Source organism: Ambystoma mexicanum, chromosome 4p (assembly GCF_040938575.1).
Source record: "Ambystoma mexicanum isolate Mex_15411 chromosome 4p, UKY_AmexF1_1, whole genome shotgun sequence".
Lineage (NCBI taxonomy): Eukaryota > Metazoa > Chordata > Amphibia > Caudata > Ambystomatidae > Ambystoma > Ambystoma mexicanum.
Window position 1 is genome coordinate 773,080,932 of NC_090927.1, and position 19,331 is coordinate 773,100,262.

At 45.6% G+C, this 19,331-nt stretch overlaps 1 protein-coding gene across 5 annotated transcripts in view; it reads left to right on the forward strand.

Annotated features, from left to right (window-relative positions):
- The window catches only part of DOP1A (DOP1 leucine zipper like protein A), a 2,904,166-nt gene that overhangs the window by 2,802,208 nt on the left and 82,627 nt on the right, over nt 1–19,331 (forward strand). For all 5 annotated transcript variants that reach the window (XM_069606322.1, XM_069606321.1, XM_069606320.1 and 2 more), the window contains one exon: nt 6,952–7,116. In XM_069606322.1, coding sequence (XP_069462423.1) covers nt 6,952–7,116 — 165 coding nt within the window. The remainder of the gene's footprint in view (nt 1–6,951; nt 7,117–19,331) is intronic.

Here is a 19,331-nt window from a genome sequence, read left to right on the forward strand (position 1 = left end):
GGAGGGCCTTAGCCACAGCCTGAGCTGTAACAGTCCTCATAGGAATTGCCTCAGGGTATCTAGTAGCATGGTCTACTACAACAAGAATAAACCTGTTCCCTGAGGAGGTTGGGGGATCAAGGGGACCAACAATGTCAATCCCTACCCTCTCAAATAGGACTCCCACTACTGGGAGAGGCACTAAAGGTGCCACATTCTTGGAACCAACCTTACCAGAAGTTTGGCAGGTGTGGCAGCCTTTGCAAAACTTATCTACCTCAGCCCCCATCTTTGGCCAATAAAAGTAGAGTGAGAGCCTTTCTTTGGTCTTCTTGAAAATCAAGTGACCAGCCAAAGGAATCTCAGGGGCTAGTTGCAAGAACTGTTGTCTGTTTTCTTGAGGTACTACAAGCCGCTTGTAGTCTCCAGGTGCAGACTCAGTCGGTTCACTGTAGAAGAGGCCATCTTCCCTGTGCAACCTATACTTCCCAGGCTCTTGCCCATCAGCCTGAGAAGATGCCTGATGGCGAAGACCTTCCAGAGTTGGACATTCTCTTTGTCCCTTACTGAAGTCTGCCCTGTTAGGTCCACCTTCTGCCAGTAAATATTGCAGCTCAGGATGGTCAACAGGATCCAGATCTCCAATAAGTTCTTGGCCTTCCACTAGCTCCTCTTCAGTGTCTAGTTCAACCATACAGGGTTGTACCTCCCTCTCAGCCTCAGCTGGAGGTGGAGTTACAGGTGTAACTTTGGACACCTAGGGGTTGTCCTTGTTGGAAGCACTGGAGTGCTTGCTGCTGGCTGTTTCTTAGAAGTCTTGGGTTGCCCCTTTGTTTCTGTTGATTTTGAGACTCCAGTAAGTTGCTCCAGTGGAGAAGGAGTGATATCTTTCTTCATCATCTCCAGAGAAGAACCTCTCATAGTTTTCTCTCTTGCATGTCTGGTTAGCTCCTGTAACCGTTTACTAGGAGGTATGGGGGTGTATGACACTACTCCAAGAATTTTCAGGTCATTTCCCAACATAACCCTTCCTGGCACCTCACATTGTACACTGACAGGTATCTTCACAGTCATAGCATTGCACTGGACGAGAACTGGTAATTGGGGGAGCAACTGCACAGGCCCTCCAGCTAACTTGGTGAGGCGTTTGGGTGCCTTAGCAACCTCCTCTGCCTTGAAAAATGATTCATCCACCACAGTTATGCTGGCCCCAGTGTCCCTAATGGCAGGAGTCACCTGACCATTCAGCTGGACACTGTCCTTAGAATACTCTTTAGTATTATCTGGGATAGATTTATACACATCTAAATTCCGTTGTTCCCACAACCCCAGAGACACTAAAGAAACACTGGCTGAGACTCCAATGGGATCATCAGCCAGTAGTAGAAAGTTTCCACTGGCCATCTGTACTTCCTCCTCTGGAGCGAAGGCTAAGGAGACAGTGTGGACCCCTGAAGGTTTACCCTTACATCTGGGATCCCCTTTCACATGGTCAGGCGAACTACAAACATAGCATTTACCAAATGCTTTTTGGAATGGTGGCTTGCTCTGACCTCCTTCTGGTTTGGCACCAGAAGGTACACTAGCCTGATTCGGATTCCCTTGTGGCTTACCCTTATTGTTTTGTTTGGGGCCCTCTTTGGGATTGGAATTATTAGAATTCTCTTTAGAGTCCTTTTTAGGCTGTTTCCCCTCATCCTTTTTCTGAGTTTCCCCAGAGTCCTTGTGAGTAGCCCTGTTGGCAACCCACAAGTCAGCAGCCTTAGCTAGTCTTCTGGAATCAAATTCCTTTGAATCAGCCAAGTGCTGTCTGAGCTCAGGAGAGCAGGCATCATAAATTGACTCCAACATCACAAGATTCTTCATTCCCTCATAAGTGTTCACCTTGTAACCCTTAATCCATCCCTCTAAGTTCTTCAAACTTTCACTCACCCAGATAGCCCAAAGGGTACCACCATGCTTTTTAAGGGTCCTAAACCTCTTAAGGTACTGGGAAGGGGTCTTCCCAAATCTAGCTATCAAAGCTAGCTTCACACATGCATAATCCTTCTTATCCACCTCCCCCAACTCCATTACCACATCAGATGCAACAGGGGGGAGCCTAGAGAACAACCAGGGAAGTAACTCATTCCCTGAGATGTCCTGGAGCCCATGATTATACTCAAACATAGCCAACCAATCCAAGACATCCAACTTAGGCTCATACATACCCACAATCTCTTTAGGCATCCGCTGTCTTTTGGGACTGGTACTCCTAGAGGATCCGGAGAGAGAAGCATTTTCAACAGACAATTTCTTCATCTCTAGCTCATGCTTGATCTCCATTTCCCTGAGCCTTAGTTCTTGGTGCAGTTGCTCTGTTTGAGCATTAAGTCTTTTAAACTTCAATTCAAGTTTCATTTTCTCTAGTTCAAGACATTGAGGACTATTTTTTTTTAATTTTTATTTTTTTTATTTTTATTGGTTTATTCAAACCTTTAAAAAATAAAAACAGTACACACAGTACAATCACTTCCTCCCTCCATTCATCTTTCCCTTTTTCTTTTAGGACTAGTTGTGGGACCTGGTAAAGGTCCAGTAGGTACAGCTGGTAGAGCAGACAGAGGCCTAGGGGGACAGTCACAACAGCCTCACCCTCCTTTTCTGACTCTGCCTCAAGATTTTCAATACTTTGATCCATATCAATATCATCACTGTTATCAACATTCTCTGGGAGAGTGGGTTCCTCTGAACCATCAACCAGACTTTGGTTTGCTAACAATCTTTCTATTCGCTCCATTTTCTTGCCTTTAGTCAGGTGATTCTTATGCTTACAGAGAACTCTTAAACAATCAGCAGTTTTTGTAGCAAATGACTCTTGATTATAACTTTCCATAGTTGACAGGTTAGAAAATAAACTTTGTAGTGCTAAGCTTTGTGGTTAGTTGCACTAAGGTATCTATAAGCACTCTAAAATGTATACTCAATACAAATCCCACCGCTGTACACCAGTGTTGGGCAGAAACCTGTGCAGTTCCCTTAGGGACCACTGCAAAAAGTTTAAGACTACAGGTGTTAGCAGTAAACCCAATTGGTAGCAGTCTGCACCACCCAGATTTACCTGGTAGCTGTGGCTGAGCAGTCAGACTTCTCTCAAGAAGAGTTAGGCAGTATATAGAGTATACACATTGGGTCTAAAAATACAGTAGCACAAGCAAATACTGACCAGAGCTTGGGTATAAAAGTATATAATTATTTATTTAAAAACACACTTGTAAAAATACACTGGCACTAATATGCCAAGCAAGTTCAAACGCAGTCACTAGAAATATATACACCTCCCTGATTAATTATTCGACAAGTCTTAGGAAAAGAACACCACTTATTATCAACACAGAGGTGAGCGCTTAACCAAGATTGCACTCCAATAATTATTTAAAAAGGGAGAGAAAAGGCAGAAATAGGAAAACACACAATACCAACACTTTTAAAGAACCACAGCAAGTCAAGAAAGGCAGGGTCTACTGTAGAGCAAAAAGTTCATAGGCCAGACCCACTCTTGGAGAGAGCAAGGCAGAATGCGCCCAAGATCACACAGTTGAAGTACACTTTAAAAGTCTTTGCAGATAGTTCAAAAAGGAGTTAGATCAGTTCAGAAAAGTTAGTTAACAGATCCGAGGTCACCCCAGGATAGAGGGTCAAGGATTTTCGGGACACCTTGGACAGTCTGTTGCAAGGGAGAGCAGGCGGGACACAGTACCTGAAATGGTGAGAAAGCTCCAGCGGGGGCAGTTGTTCCTGGCAGCGGGTGCAAGTCGGTGCTTCGTCCAGGGGAAGAGAAGATCTCGACGTGGAGGAAAGCTGGAGGTCGTTGCACTGCCAGGGAAGAAACCAGCCGCGGAGTTTCCCAGTTAAAAGGTACTACCCTTTTATTCGCGGTAGTGGTGAAGCGTGGCTATCCGGCTGCCAGGGTGCTTGGCATGGGCGATTCGACCATGAGACGATCCAGGAAGGTGAAAAAAGGGCGAACTGGTTAACCCCACCAGCTCAAAGGAAGAAGACTCTCTTGGAAGAAGATCTTCTCTGTCATTGGGAAGTGGTGAGTCGGTTCAGCAGGGCTCCACCGGTGGTGTCGTCGTTGCAGGTCGGCTCAGCTTCTCCCTCTTCGGATTCTTTAGGTCCTGTGGCGACTTCTGAAGTTCCAGTCCCCAAAGCCCTGCTTTTATGCAGAAAACCCCCATTCATCAGTCCTAGCTATCACTCAAACATGCTAAGTGGTGAGCCGGGCGGCTCACCACTGGGCCAATCACACAAGAGTGCGACTTGAGTTGCCGAGGCAACTCAGTCCAGGGTGCCTATTCTCCCCTCCCACACATCCTGTAGACCCAGACAGAGTGGCACCACTTTTGGAGTCTTCTGTGCAGAAGCCCGCCAAAAGTGGAACAAAGGGCTCGACTTGGGTTGGAGTTACAGAGGCGAACACAAACGCCATTTTAAAACCGAGTCCTGGCAAAAAGACCCAACCGGGGAATAAATATTAAATAAAGAACCTGGCGGTATCTTTAACATTGCACCAAAAAAGTGGTGCGTTTAAAATGAATGGGAAAATCCCATAGGAAATATTCCGGTGGAATATTTTGCGTGGTATCCACTGCCACCAGCCAGAAACTCGACAAGGGGGGTCTAGACAGTGCCCCCTTGGAAAACAGACCCAGGGGCAATCTAATTACCCCTACCAGTACTTCCACAATATGATGGTTTGTACTGGTTCTGTTCACAATTTGAGACTAGTAAAGGCAACAGTGACTTTACATGCCCTGGGAGACAGTAGTCAGTCCCAGGGTATGGAGTCTATGTTTGGGGGTCACTATGACCCCCCCTGTGTTACTGCACTGAGGGTGCTGTGTAACACACATACCAAAAACACATGAAGCCCTATGGGAGTAAAAGACCCCATAGCCCATAAAACACATTACATAGTCAAAGGACATTCTCAAATCATGCCTAAGAGTGGGAGAAAAAGAGTCTCACTCTTAGCAGGAGAATAAAATAAACCCCAAAAATCCAGCAAAGCTGCTGGGGGACTCACTAGGTTTGGGAAATTAGCCTATACAGAGAATTCTCCCTAACACAGATCCAGTTAGATGGGCTGACATACCTGGGGATTAACATAGTCCGCCCAGACCAGGACCTGGGCCAGGCCAACTACCCACCTCTCTTCGGAAGACTATACTCTGACATGGTGACCTGGGGGAAGGGGCAATTGTCATGGATGGGTCGTTTAAAATGCGATAAAGATGAACCTCCTCCTGAGGGTCCTATACCTGGTTCAGAGGCTCCCAATTAGTGCACCAGCGGAACACCTGAAAGAGGTCAGGCGACGCATCATAAGGTTGCTTTGGCAGGGTCGGAAGCCCAGGGTCGGTTATGACATACTCATCTTGCCCAAGGACAGGGGGGGGGGGGAGTGGGACTGCCAGATTTGATGGCATACTATAGGGCGACACAACTCAGAACATTGGTCCCACACCTAAGGGAAGACCCAGACAAACAGTGGGTCTTTTTAGAGAACAATCGCCTGCTCCCAGCAACAGTGGGAGAGTGGCTGTGGGTGCAGAGGAACCGTCTCCCGAAGCACATTGAGAACACCTGATCCTGGGGTTACACTGGGAAGTCATGTCTATGGGGAGAAGGGACTCTGGGATTACCACGTGGCCCTCCCCGATGAGCCACATCTGGGCACCACCGGTCAGGGATGAGATACCAGAGGTTGAAGGTTATCAATCATGTTTCGAGGCGGGACTCGCAAGGGTAGGCCAACTGGTTCAAAACAGGGAATTCATAAGCATCCAAAAGCTCGAGGAAGCACTGGGAATAGGAACTTGTCTGTCCGCCTGTATCTGAGGCTTAAGGGTACATTTATGTCCGACAAGTGGAAGGAGCACATCCAGAGAGAATTTACGCCAGTAGAGAAGGTACTCAATGGTTTAGCGGACATGAGGCCTCATCTCAAGCGTCTATGGGGCAAAGCTGGAACCCGAGGTGGGGGACACTAGGGCACTTTGTTCACGGTGGGACAGTGACCTGGGCATGGAGCTGGGGAATAGCCTTTGGCAGCAAATGTGCAGGCGAGCCTTTAAGACCTCCATCTCATGCCAGTAAAAGTTGCATGCAATAGAATTACTTCATCGATGGCAATATGACCCAGGCGCCTTTCCAGAATGTTCCCAGCAGTGGACCCCCGCTGACTACTGGCACATGTGGTGGGACTGCCTCAGGGTTCAGGTCTTTTGGTCGGTGGTCCTGGGTTGGATCAGAGATGCGGGGGGGGGGACATACGCTCTGGACCCCCTACTCGTATTGTTTGGGCTAGAAAGATGGGAGGAAACCTGGGGGGGGCACCTTCATCCTTGGTCCACTTCCTCCTGCTGGCAGCACAGGCTCGCAGGGCCAGACACTGGAAAAGGGAACACCTTCCGACGGTGCAGGATTGGTCAGCCACAGCCAAAGACATGTACCCAATGGAAAAAATGTCTGCCACGCTCCACGGAAGTAGCATCCAGGTGGAAACAGAATGGCTACAATTCCATAATGTGTTCCAGTAGCGGAAGGAGAGACAGGCATATAGGGGAATGGACCAACCCGGCCGATATACGGGAAGCTTGGGCGAGGAAGGCCATAATAACGTTCGAGGCTCTTGTGGCATAGTTATGGCCCACCAGGCCCGAGACTTGCTTTTGAAAAAATGTTTCAATCATCTAATAGCCAATATGTATCATCATATGTCTCACGGGGGAGAGCTTAGGGGCATGGGGGGGACCGGGGATGTATCAGGACAAGTTGTCTATTTTCCACCTGAGAGGGCACACCTCTGAGTTTTTCGTTTCAAAATATTGTATGTTCCTGCGAAAATCTAATAAAAAGAAATTTTTTTAAAAAGTGTCAATCCTGTCAATGTTTTTATGCCTAATGTTTCTACTCTGCTCTTTTTAGGACTTCAGGGCCATCGGTTGCTGGTTTGGAAACCACATACACGGGGGGCAATGGCTTCTCCACATCGTATAATAGTCAGAGGTGGTTGAACCTTTACTTGTCTGCTTGTAAATTTCTGGATTTGGCTTTGGCGCTACCATCAGAAAATCTTCCACAGTTTCAAATGTAAGTACTAGTAATTCAAGAAATGTATATTTTTTTAAAACGTATCTGCTGAATCAAATTTTTCACTTTATCATTTCTCCAGACATGCTTGTTGCATATGCCCTTTAGCAATTCTGATTGATTTGTTTTTTTCAGAAAGCAACAGAAAATAATCATTTGCATGTTCTTTGGTTAATTATTTTTAAAGTGTAGGGTTTAACAATTGACATCAATTAATGTGCATCCCTCAGTCGATGCTCGTTCAGAATTTTTATCATAATCATTTTGCTTAAGTGAAATTCTTCCTAGTATGCACAATTCTATCAGGGTTGCCGAGTCTCTTGGGATCATGTCTTTAGCCTTGGTTTTTCTCAAGATTCCCAGCCTATATGCAGTACCACCCAGATTCACTAAATTTCTTCTGTATTCTCAGCATGTCTCCAGTTCTAGGCACATCTTGAGGTTCTCAGCACCCCTCAAGTTCTAGGAGCCATTCAGGGTTATCAACACCTCTCAGGTTCTAGTTGTTTTTCCAAGTTCTCTCCAGCTCTTAGGTTCTAGGCACTTCTGAGGATTATCTAGCTCCCTCAAGTCTAGATGCTTTTCAGGGTTCTCCTCGCCCCACAAGTTCCAGGCAATTGAGCACTGTGCAGGTTCTCAGCGCTTTCAGTTGTTTCAGGAGGTTCTTCAAGTATTAGTCTTCCCACGCAGCAGGAAAGGTATTGCTATTTAGAGGCTGTCTCCATTAGTCTCCCAGCACAGCAACTTGATCCATACTCCTCCAACTCTGAATTAAGATTGACTTTCTTTCCTGCAGTCTTGCTTTTCTGAAACCCCACCTTCTGAGCCCTGATTTGATTTGTACAGTGCATACTCTTGCCTCCCTTTAAAATTTAGTTGGCTCTTGGTATTTTAGCTAGGCAACCTTTTCGTTTCATGCTCTGCTTACTGGCTCCTATGACATGACGGGGAAAGTTAAGATGAAACAACCAGAACAACTGTTTTGAATTTTGTCTGTTAGTCTCTGTTTGTTGAAGCAACAATGTGGAGCTGCACTGTGAACCGTAAACGTTGCTTTAATGTCTACATTTAAGGTATCACACTGCTTTTCCTTTTGGTGTAAGTGGTGATTCATAACAATATATAAGTGCTGCATGTGTAAAATGTATTTCTAAATACAGTCACAGTAAAAACCCAGCCAGTGCATGCACCAATACAGATTAAATTATGCCAAAAAGAAACTGGTGTCACAAATAGTTTGCCTCTTCACCAGAAATCCAACAGGGAACGTTAATGACCATCATCAATCAGATTTCATGTGTAGCCCCTAAGAAATGCCTCATGTCGATTGCTGTGTTAAATTACTTAGTATATATAAACTTTGTTTAAAGGGACGTTATGTGTGTTTCCCATGTGACATTGAAATTTCAATTAAGAAACATTATTAAGGGGACACCAGAGTTGCACGGCAAAACCAGAAAAAACATTCAAAAGTAATGATTTACAAAGCAGCCATAACTCTGCCATCATAAAAGAACCATAACTCGGTTGCCTTCATGCATTGCTGATGACATGTCGTTTTGCTCCGATTCACCTGGGAAGTTGGGTATGTGATCGTTTTTCTTAACATATTTATTTCTATTGAGTTGGCTGTCACATGAAATTTAAACTTACTCTAACCGGTTTGGGATATCCCTCTTTTTCCTTAGCACTTTTTTGTTCAATTCTTTTCGAAAGTGTGGATAATATACGTGATTTGTGTTGGCGTATGTGACTTCATGAACATTGAATGGCAGTTGCCAAGTTATGGTTGTTTTACAATGGTGGTGGAGGAGTAATGTTGTCTTTAGAACCCGTAACTTAGATATTTTAGGGGGTTTATTGTTCTGTATTGCAACCAAAGCTTCTCTTTAACAAAGTTGTCTAATGGATCTCTTCCTCCCGCAGGTTTTTCATTTTAGTTATATATCTTCCAGCCTAATTGCTCTTGGAAACTTTTCCAGCCAACAGGGGACTCAATATAGCCCCTCTTGAATTCATTGTGCTCCAATGAGGTCATATGTAACATAAAGGGGCATTCTAAATTGAGCCATTGGTGCCCCATGAAAACACTTCCTTTTGTCTATGATCTCAGTACACTGCTCACTTGTGTGTCTTCTAAACTGCGTCACCTATTATGAAGGTGAGATGTGAGCCTTGCAGGGATTTGCATGATGTCTGTTTCTGACCCCAAAAGATTTGCCTTTACTTTCTTGGGGAAGAACATGCTATGGAGTACTGTGGTTTGTGCCAAACCATGCACCCAAATACTCTATGGGTGCCTGCCACACATTTTTACATGTTTATCCACAAGTGCATGAAACGCACTCCTCTAATTTCTCCAGCTCCAGAGCCCTCTTCTTCCAAGAGAAGCTGTGCTGCTGAGACAGAAGAGGAGGCTCCACACTCTGAAGCTTGAGACCAGAAAGAGAAACAAATGAAGAAAACACAGCAGCAAGTCAAAGCAGTGTTTTTGTTCCATCACCTCCTCCAAGAAGAAAAAACATAGCTCCTGTACCGGGGATGAGTGGACACCTTTTTGGAGTGTCCACCACCTGAGGTGCCCTTTTCAACCTGCTCCTACACCCTGGCGGAGTGGGGGGCTTTCGGTCGTAGATGAAGGACATATTCTCCAAGGCAGTGGTGGCTTTGGTCCCAGTGGCAGAGTAAGGTACCACTGTGCTGGAACAAGCTGGCAAAGGTGCCACTTGAGAGGGCTCCCCTCCTTCTACATGTGGCTCTGCCTTCAGGCCCTGATGCCCTATTTGCCTCGGGTTGAGCCTCTATGCTGACACTTCTTCAGAGTTTACTCTAGTTCTGAGGGCCAATTTTCTGGAAAATGTGCCAGATTTTCAATGAACAAGGTGACCTAGTCTGAGTTTTCCCAACAGTTTTCCCTGCCTGCTCTGGTTTCCGATCTTTAAGGATGCCAGTAATCTGGAAACCTCTCCTTAATTGGATTTCACGCAGGCCTCTGCCTATGGGAAACAAGAACTGGTAACAAGAGGGCTCCCACCACATGAAAATGCTTCTCACTCTAGTATTGCTTAGAGTGTTTTTCTGTACTATATCAAGTTGTTGTTTTTCTTGTAGTGCTTCTAAAGTAAGCGGAGTACCCAAATGTAGGGGTTATTCTATTCTGGATATAAATTCCAAAAATCTACCCTGAGCCATTACTTTAGTGCTCAAAACATGTTGCTTTTATTCAACAACATCAGTCACCAAGACTGGGTTTATTCTGCACATATTCATGATACAATAAATGAACAGAATATGGTGATTTTTTACATAGAACTAAAATACATCACAATGTATGCATCAAGAGTGTGTTAGTATTACTTTGTCAAGTAAATATTACATCATATTTACATTGTTGCAGAGTGATCACCAAAGAAACAGTAATTGCGCAAAGTAGTACAATAATCTGTATTGTAGTACACATATCCCCTAGTATTAATCTAAAGTACGGATGTATTCATATCTGTGCCGTTTGTCTTTGGAAAGAAATTCAAACTAGTCTAGTGTTTCTAGGTTGACTGTGGAGCTGAAACCAGTTGAGGTGGGTTAACATTATTTCCACAGAGTACCAAACCGCTGGGAAACAAAAAGCTCTTTTCAGCAAACAATTGCAAAGGTCATTGATAACTTGGGCCTCACAGCACCAACTGAGCCGCTGGTCCAGTTTGCTCTTAACATCAGTTCTGTAAATTTATCTGGTAGCTGCTTCTCTGGTTATGGCAGCTGGGATGAGACTGCCCTCTGCCCTTGAGGTGGCCTGGGAACATGGATTCAGACTTTGTGTCTCCATACCCTATGCCATAGAGTCTGATAGTACAGGCCTCTGTAGTGGGCTCTTTGTTGACCCCTGTGCTGATTTTGCTCCCAGATAAGGGGAGTAAAAGGTTTGAATGTCTTCGATTGCAAGGTGTTTGCTTCAAGAAGGCTGGCATCGAGGGCTTTGAATGCTACCCGAGTTGTAGCCAAGTGCACACATTGTATGTGGAATGTAATCTCTGAGGCAACAGAGAACATTCCTATGCCCGAGATACAAGGGCTTTATTTCCCTGGTCAATGATGGGAAGGAAGCAGCCCATCAGATCTCCACTTAGGACTGAACAGTGTAGACTCTGTGGTTAGATTCATGGGTATGAGCTCGTGTCATTTATGGGCATTCCAGGTTGGCTATGTCTGATTTTGCCCCCTGACGTCCAAGGCTAACTCCTGGATAAGCTCTTTGACAGTGACAACCATTTTAGGGCAAAGGCAGATGAGTCTGTGGAAAAATGTAAGGCCTCAAAGGCCATGGCCAAGTCCCAGAGGTTAGATGTTAAGCAACAGCAGGCCCTGTTCCAAACGTTTCCTTCTTTGTCCACAATAGCAAGGTACAGACGCAGCATTGTATACCCCATTAGGGTAGAGTCAGAGGTGAGGAGAGGTGGGTTTTGCCTTGGACAATGTCCCCTCCAGAATCCTCTGCTCCAAAACTCCTCTGAATTGGCTTGTACCTACCTCTTGCCAGTGGGGGAGGTGATTTTTGCATGCATGGCAGAGCGTGGCAGCAAACTAATTCTGATGCCTGGCCCTTGCTTGTCACCTTGCAAGCTTATTACCTCCCCTTCAAGGTATGTCCTCCCAACCATTGTCCTTCTCGCCCTTCCTCCGGACCGGACTACTCCTTGCTGGCGGAGATATGGCATCTTTTCATGAAAAGCACCATAGAGCTGGGGCCTCCTGCAGAGGTGGGTAGAGGCTGGTACCCATCTTAGCTATGAATCTGTGCAAGAACAAGTTCAGGATAGTCACTTTGGCTCAGATCCTCCAGGCCCTCAAGGTACAGTACTGGCTTGTGTCACTGAACTACAGGGATACCTATGTTACATGCTGCTACATCCAGAGTACAGGAACGGCCTGAGGTTCATGGCTGGGACACCCATTATCATTTCAAGGTCCTTATCTTTAATCTTCACTAAGCACCATGTATGAGGCAGAACAAGGTTTATGTCTTCTCTACTTTGACGGCGGACTTATTCAAGCTTGCACCCCAGGTCTGGTGTCGGTCCACCTGCACCACACCTGTCGTCTGGTACACAGCTTGTGATTCTACCTGAACTTCAAGAAGACCCATGTCAAGTCTTTCTAGTCAGTCCAGGTCGTAGGAGTGGTTCTGGACACTCATTTGGGTAGCCACATTTCCTCTGATGATCTTGCACATGGCATGGTTCTTTCTTTGTGAGAATTTGGTCTTGGCTATTCTGCATCTTGTGGGTCTAATGGCATCCTGCATCTTCATGGTGCTGCCGGTTCACTTGCACATGAAGTTGCTGCACTGGATGGTTCCTTATCCGTGGTCTCAGTTTCAGGCAACATGACAGACCAGATGCAGGTTTTTAAAAGTGTCACAGGTCTTCTTCCTGTTGTTGGTCAAGTGAAGTAAGACAATGTGCTGAGGGGAGAACCTCTAAACCTTCACTTCAACTAATGGTGGTCACTCATGCCTCCCTGAAAGGCCGTGGCTTCTTCTGAACGATCTGATGGTGAGTTAACTGTGGTCCCTTGCAGAGGCATGGAAAGACATCCATCTGCTGGAGCTGTGGATTATCATGTTGAACTTGGTGTCCTTTCTTCCTGAGTTACTGGGCAGGTGTGTTATGATCCAGATGGAGAACACAGTGGCCATGCATTTCTTCACATTCTGCTCTGTCTCTGTGCAAGGAATCGATGAGCTTATGATTTTGGGCTCGGGAGAACAATGTGTCTCTATCAGCTGCCCATCTTGCCAGAACAGAGAGTGTAATTGTAGGTTCTTTTGACAACTAAGACCTCTCCTGGGGAGCTCTGGATGACATCTGCTCTTCCCACTCCCCCTTCCCATGCATCAGGTTCCAGTCGTGACCTTATACTTGTTTCTTAAGTATTGTGCTCTCCTTTCTCTGCCCTGCCCATCTACTCTTCTGATCACCTTCTCTCTTTCTCTATTGTTCATCCGCCTAGTTCACCTCCCTTAGCTGGTACAGAGGCATCCACCTTTCTCCGTCGCGATCTCCGTGCTTTTAATACCCCTCTATTGATCTCATCCTGTATTTCTGCTCTTCCCTCTCACTCCGCATTCTCTGCCCTCTCTGCTGACGATGCTGCAACTCCTCTTTCTTCCTCCCTTTCCTCGTCACTTGATACTCTCGATCCTGCTTCTTCTTTGTCTTCTTCTCGCAAACGCCCTCAATATTGGCTTTCTTCCCATCTCTGCTCAATACAGCGAGTTCTGCTCTGTCTCGAACGTCGCTGGTGCAAGCCCCAACTCTCTCTATGATGAGGCCCTTCTTATAGCTAAGCTCAATTATTACTCTGACCTTCTGCATGCTCAATCTGCTCACTCCGAGCGTCTTTTCCAATCCTTTTCTCGGCTCCTTGCACCACCTACTCCTGATCATTCCCTCCACTCTACTCCCACTGTTGCCGACTTTCTTTTCTGCCAAAGTTGCTTCTCTTCATGCTGCCATCGTTCCCACTACCTCCTCTCCTCTTCCTTCTTCCCCTACCTCCTTAATCTCCTCTTTTCCCCTATTACCAACTTAGAGACCTCTTCACTTCTGACTCGTTCCCATCCCACTGGTTCACCTTACGATCCTGTTCCATCTTCCCTAATTCCCAAAGTCTATCCTTCTCTTGTCTCTTATCTTACCACTCTCCTCAACATCTCTCTCTTCACATCAATCTTTCCCTCTTGCTTCAAGCATGGTTGTATTCTCCCTATTCTTAAGCCTTCTCTCAACCCATCTCTCCCTTCTAATTTTCGCCCTATCTCACTTCTTCCTTATCACTCGCAACTCCTTGACAGGCTCGTCTACACTCCGGTTTCTACCTTTGTCAATGACAACTCTATCCTTCCGTCGCTCCAATCGGGCTTCAGTCCCTCGCACTCATCTGAGACTGCCCTTCTCTTTGTTTGTAATTCTTTGCTATTTGCATGTTACACTAAGCATTCCTCTCCTCTCATACTTCTAGATTTGTCTGCAGCTTTTGACACTGTTGACCACACTCTTTTCCTGGCTTCTCTGGCTTTGTTTAGGTTTGCCAAATCTGTACTTGCTTGGTTTAGTTCCTATCTTTCTAACCGTACCAATTCTGTCTCCTGGGCTGGTTCCTCTTCTCAAACACTTCCCCTCCTTCATGGTGTCTCTCAGAGCTTGATTCTTGGCCCCTTTCTTTTTTCACTCTATACTTCTCCTCTTGCTGCCATTATCTCAGCCTTTGGGATTTCCCACCACTTATATGCTGATGACCTGCAACTTTTTCTCGCCTTACCTGCATTTACTCCTTCTATTCACAATAACTTAACTTTAATCTTCTTGCCTACTTACCATCAAATTGTGGATGTCAGTTCACTTTCTTGTTCTATACTGCTCATAAACTGAAGTTCTTTTCTTCCCTGCCACCAATATTCCCCCCTTGCCCTCCCTCTGTCTCCTTTCCCCCTTCTTCTTTACCTCTCTCCAGTACTGCTTGCAATCTCATTCTTTACTTTGATACAGACGTATCCTTTTCTCTCCACATTTCTACTATCTCTCAGTCTGGTTGCTGCCATCTCATTAATATTCATAAAGGTCTTTTCTGATCTTTGGCGCCACCAAACTCTTGATCTCATCTCAAATTTTTTCTTGCCTTTTTTACTTTTCTTCTACTCTCTTTGGTCTTCCTCTTTCCCGTTTGGCCCCTCGTAAATCAATTTTTAACGCTTCTATAAGTCTTCTCTACCAGTTATACCATTTCACACTCTGTCTTACCTGGTTGCCACCCGGCTCAAATTACATTTTCTGTGTAAGGTGTTGAAATCCCCCCACAGTCTTGCTCCCACTTATCTCTCATCCTTAGTCTCCTTCTATGTTCCCACTCGTTCCCTTCGTTCTCACTCCCAGTTCTTGCTATCAGTCCCTCGTCCCCCTCTGGACCCAATCCTGTTTCCGCTTATTCCCTCTTGCTTCTGATCATTAAAATTCTCTCCTCTTGCCCCTCCGTTCTGCTACCGCTTACCCTGTATTTCGTACTTCTTTAATCTCAACTTCCTACCTCTAATTGCTTTTAACCTAACCAATTCTACTTGCTTGGACGTAAGTCTTTATCTGGAAACATTTTGTAATGTACCAATTTTCACTTTGTTGCACTGTAACCACTTTTACGTTCACTGCTTTGGGGTAAAGCGCTCAGTAAATGCTAAATAAATAAAAAACACCAATCTTCACCCTGTGGGGGACTCTTCAGGTGGACCCCTTCGACTCCAGAGTAAACAAGAGGTGCTTGTTGTGTTACACCCAGAGGATTCCCCCGTTGAGTTTTCTGGATGATGTATTGATGGTTGAGTGAAACTTTGCTCTCCTCTATGCATTCCTGCTGATTCCTGGATCTCGTGAGACTGCGTAAGTTCTACTCTGCCATGCTTCCGATTCGGCTTGGAGAAAATGTAACTTGCAACTTCTGGATATGTCGATCTGTCTTGCTTGGTGCCTCCTGGTGAAGTCGGTCCTGCTCTCCCAGTAGGGCCAGTTCTTCCACCCAGCCTCACCAGCTTCAACATTCAAGCTTGGCTGCTGAGAGGCTGAGGTGTAAGCAGTGCAACTTTTTGGATGAAATCCTGGGCATGCTCCTTTCTGCCAAGCTGCTTGCCTCCAAGTCATCTATTCCTGCAGGTTATTTACGGTTTCTTCTTGGTGCAGGTACAGGGGTATGGGCCCATTGAGCTGCCTGAGCTCTGCCATTGAGGACATTCGGCTTCTTTGACCGGATGGGCCTGCAGATCGACTCTGTGAACAGATTCTACTAATGGACCTCTTCCTCCTATGGTTTCCTCATCTATGATATCTATCTCCCAGCACCAGCTGCTCTTCAGAAATGTTTCTCCCACCATGGGAAGCAGCGCGGCTCAGTGTCAGCTGAACCGGACGTGCCCTGTTCCGGACAGGACGTCGCAGGGCCAATATATATAGAGGTGCGCACCCCAGGACCTCAGTTCCTTTTTTCCATGCACTCTGCTCGCTACTAGGAACACCGCTCTTAGCTTCTTCATTATAAAATTTGTTGCAACATCTCTCAAGGTTTGTCGTGATGCCAAATCTGATGAGGTCTTCAGGGTTCAAACCCTGCATGTATTGCGGGCGTCAGATGTCCCTGTTGGACCTGCACCACATATGCATTTATTGCCTTGGTGGAGGCCATAGCACTCATGATATGATATGGCATTTATAACGTGCCTGTGCACAAGTGTTTCTAGGCGCGACAAAACAGAAAAGGAGGGCAACAAGGAGGGAGGACAAAACAACAATATTACTAGGCCTTGTGTCATTCAGATTGCACAAGTGCAGGGAAGTGGAAATGGAGAAGTGCAGAAGGGAGGGCGGAGGGGTGTGCAGGTTGCTCAAGGAGCGGCCAGCAAGTGGTTCAGTGCAGGTAAATCAGAAAGTGCAGCCAATGGGTGGCTCATAAGTGCAAAGAGAAGGGACTGTAGGGTTGCAGATACAGACCACAAGTGCTGCCAAGAAACAGTGTTGGGGAGAATTCTCATTCAATGGCTAATCTCCCTTACCTAGTGAGTCCCCCAGCAGCTTTACTGGATTTATGGAGTTTATTTTTTCCACTTGGTAAGAGTGTACCCTTTTCTTCCCACTCTTACCTGTGTTTTGCCATGTGTATTTCATCTGTTTTTGTGATTGTGGACTCTGGAGTACACCACTTCAGTAGCCCCCTTCTTTTGTGTGTTACACAGCACCTTCAGTGCAGTGACACAGGGTTGTCGTTTAGACTTCCCACCAACTCCATTTCTGAGGCTGACTACTGTCCCCCAGAAAAGGGTAAAGTTGCCATTAACTTTACTTAGTCATTTAACCACAGATCCAGTACACCTCATCTTACATGGAGTACTGGAAAGGGTTAATCCTTAGCCCTTTTTATCTGTACCTCCTAGAGCATTGTTTCGCTGTTTTAACATTTAGACTTGGCTGGTGGCAGTGGTATCTACCCTAACTTTTCTACCGCGATTATACTATATAAACGTTGTATTGTTTTAGGCTATTATATTAGCCTCGAACTTAAACCCGCTTGACCAAATACTTTTTCATTTGGCTCTGGTCGGGTTTATTCACCATTTCTTTTTGTTAAAGTCCTTCTTGTGTTTTACTTTGCGCGGCAAACCAGGTTTGCCTTCTTTGTTCACTGTCTTTTGGCGGGCTTCTGCCAAGAAGCCCTTCTCTAGGCGCCTGGGTGTCTAGGTGGGCTGAATGTGAGGGAGGGGTGTAGTCACTCCCTGCACACGGTATCCTAGGAAACCCAAGTCGCACTTTGCCATGATTGGCTGAGGTAGTTGTCTGGGCCGGACAACCGCCCTGCTGCGTGATTGACAGCCAGGCTGTGTGAATGGGGGATTTTTGTATAAAAGGCAGGTTTCTTGGGCTAGAAGTCAGAGTCGCCACTGGAACTACAAGGAACCGAAGAGAAGCGGAGAAGAAGTCGACTGCTGCAACTATCCCGTCCCGGTGAAGCCCTGCTGCGGTCCAGAGCTATCTACCCTTCGACAACCAGAGAAGATCCAGTCCAGAGTCTTCTTCCATTGAGCTTGGTAGGGATAACCAGCTCATCTTCTACAGCCAGAGGATCCTCTTCATGGTCGAAATCGCTGCACACTGCTGTAGTGGTCCGGATAGCCATCTGAAGAGCCTCTCCTGTTTTTTTAAGGAGCACAACTTTTATTCACCGTTACTTCCGCCGGCTTCATCCCTGTGTAGTGCAGACCCCTCCAGACGTCCTCCTTCGGATCGAAGCTCCAGGAACCGAGGGTCTGCAGGAAACTACCAGGAACAACTGCTGTGGCACCAGCTTCTTCCTTGAATAAGGTACTGTGTTCTGCCCGAGGAATCTGGGGTGAATCCCTGTTCTTCGCCTCCAAGGCTTGTCCTTCTCTTCCCTCCTTCTTATAACTTTTGCTTCCTCTGTTGACAATATGTAAGTACTCCTGGCTATGCTGAATCGGGAACTATCTGACAGTGTGATCCTCGACAACAGGAACCCGGTTCCACTTGACACTGGCTCCGGCCTATTGACTATTGACTTTTGAATTTCTGTCTGAGTGTTCCCTGATTCTGTCTGCCTTGACAAAAGTATTGTGTATGATTTTTGCCCCAGACTCTCTCTGGGTATCTCAGGTGCTAAGTGTGTTTTTCCCCTGGTAACATTTCTTGCTGCGGATACACGTTTCTTTAGTAAGACCGAACTGTCATTACTGTCAAAAAGTGATTGCAAGTGTATTCACGGTAACGTCTTTGTTTCATAACACCGGTCTGCTAAAAAACAGGGTACTTACCTTGAAGTATACCGTACAAAGTGAATTGGTTAGTTGTAGTATATTTTACGTGTGGTTTTTGAATTAATAGAAGTGTTGTGTTTATAACAAATGGTTTAAAAATAAATGTACTTATATTTTTTACCTGAAACCTTGAGTCAGTGTTTGCTTAAATCACAGTAATTGTGGTCCCTTTGTGTAATCCCTGCAACTGCTCATATACTCTTGAGATAGGCCTGGCTGCTCGGCTTGTACCAAAGGTAAAACTTGTATTGCTGTTAGGCAGAAACCTGTGCAGTTCCCTTTGGGAACACTGCAAAAGATTTAGGACTACAGGTGTTAGCAGTAAACCCACTTGGTAGCAGTCTGTACCACCCAGATTTACCTGGTAGCTGTGGCTGAGCAGTCAGACTTCCCTCAAGAAGAGTTAGGCAGTATGCAAAGTATACACAATAGGCACTCAGACACACTAGCACAAGCAAACACTGACCAGAGCTTTGATATCAAGGTATATAATTATTTATTTAAAAACACACTGATTGAAACACTCCAGCACTATTATTGTAAATCACTCTCAACACAGTTACTATTATTATATATACATCCCTTATTCCTTATCAAACAAGTCTTAGTTAACACCACTTATTTCCAGACAGAGGTGAGCGCTTAACTATAGATGGCACTCCAATAAGTTAACGAAAAAGGGAGGGAAAAAGGCAGAATGTAGAAAAATACACCACACTAATACTTAGGAACTCTTAAGTAAGGCAGGAAAGTCAAAAGTTACTTGTGAGCCAAAGTCCATAGGCTGGGCCCACTCTTGGGAAGAGCAGGGCACAAATACACCCACGATCACACAATGACAACAGGCTTA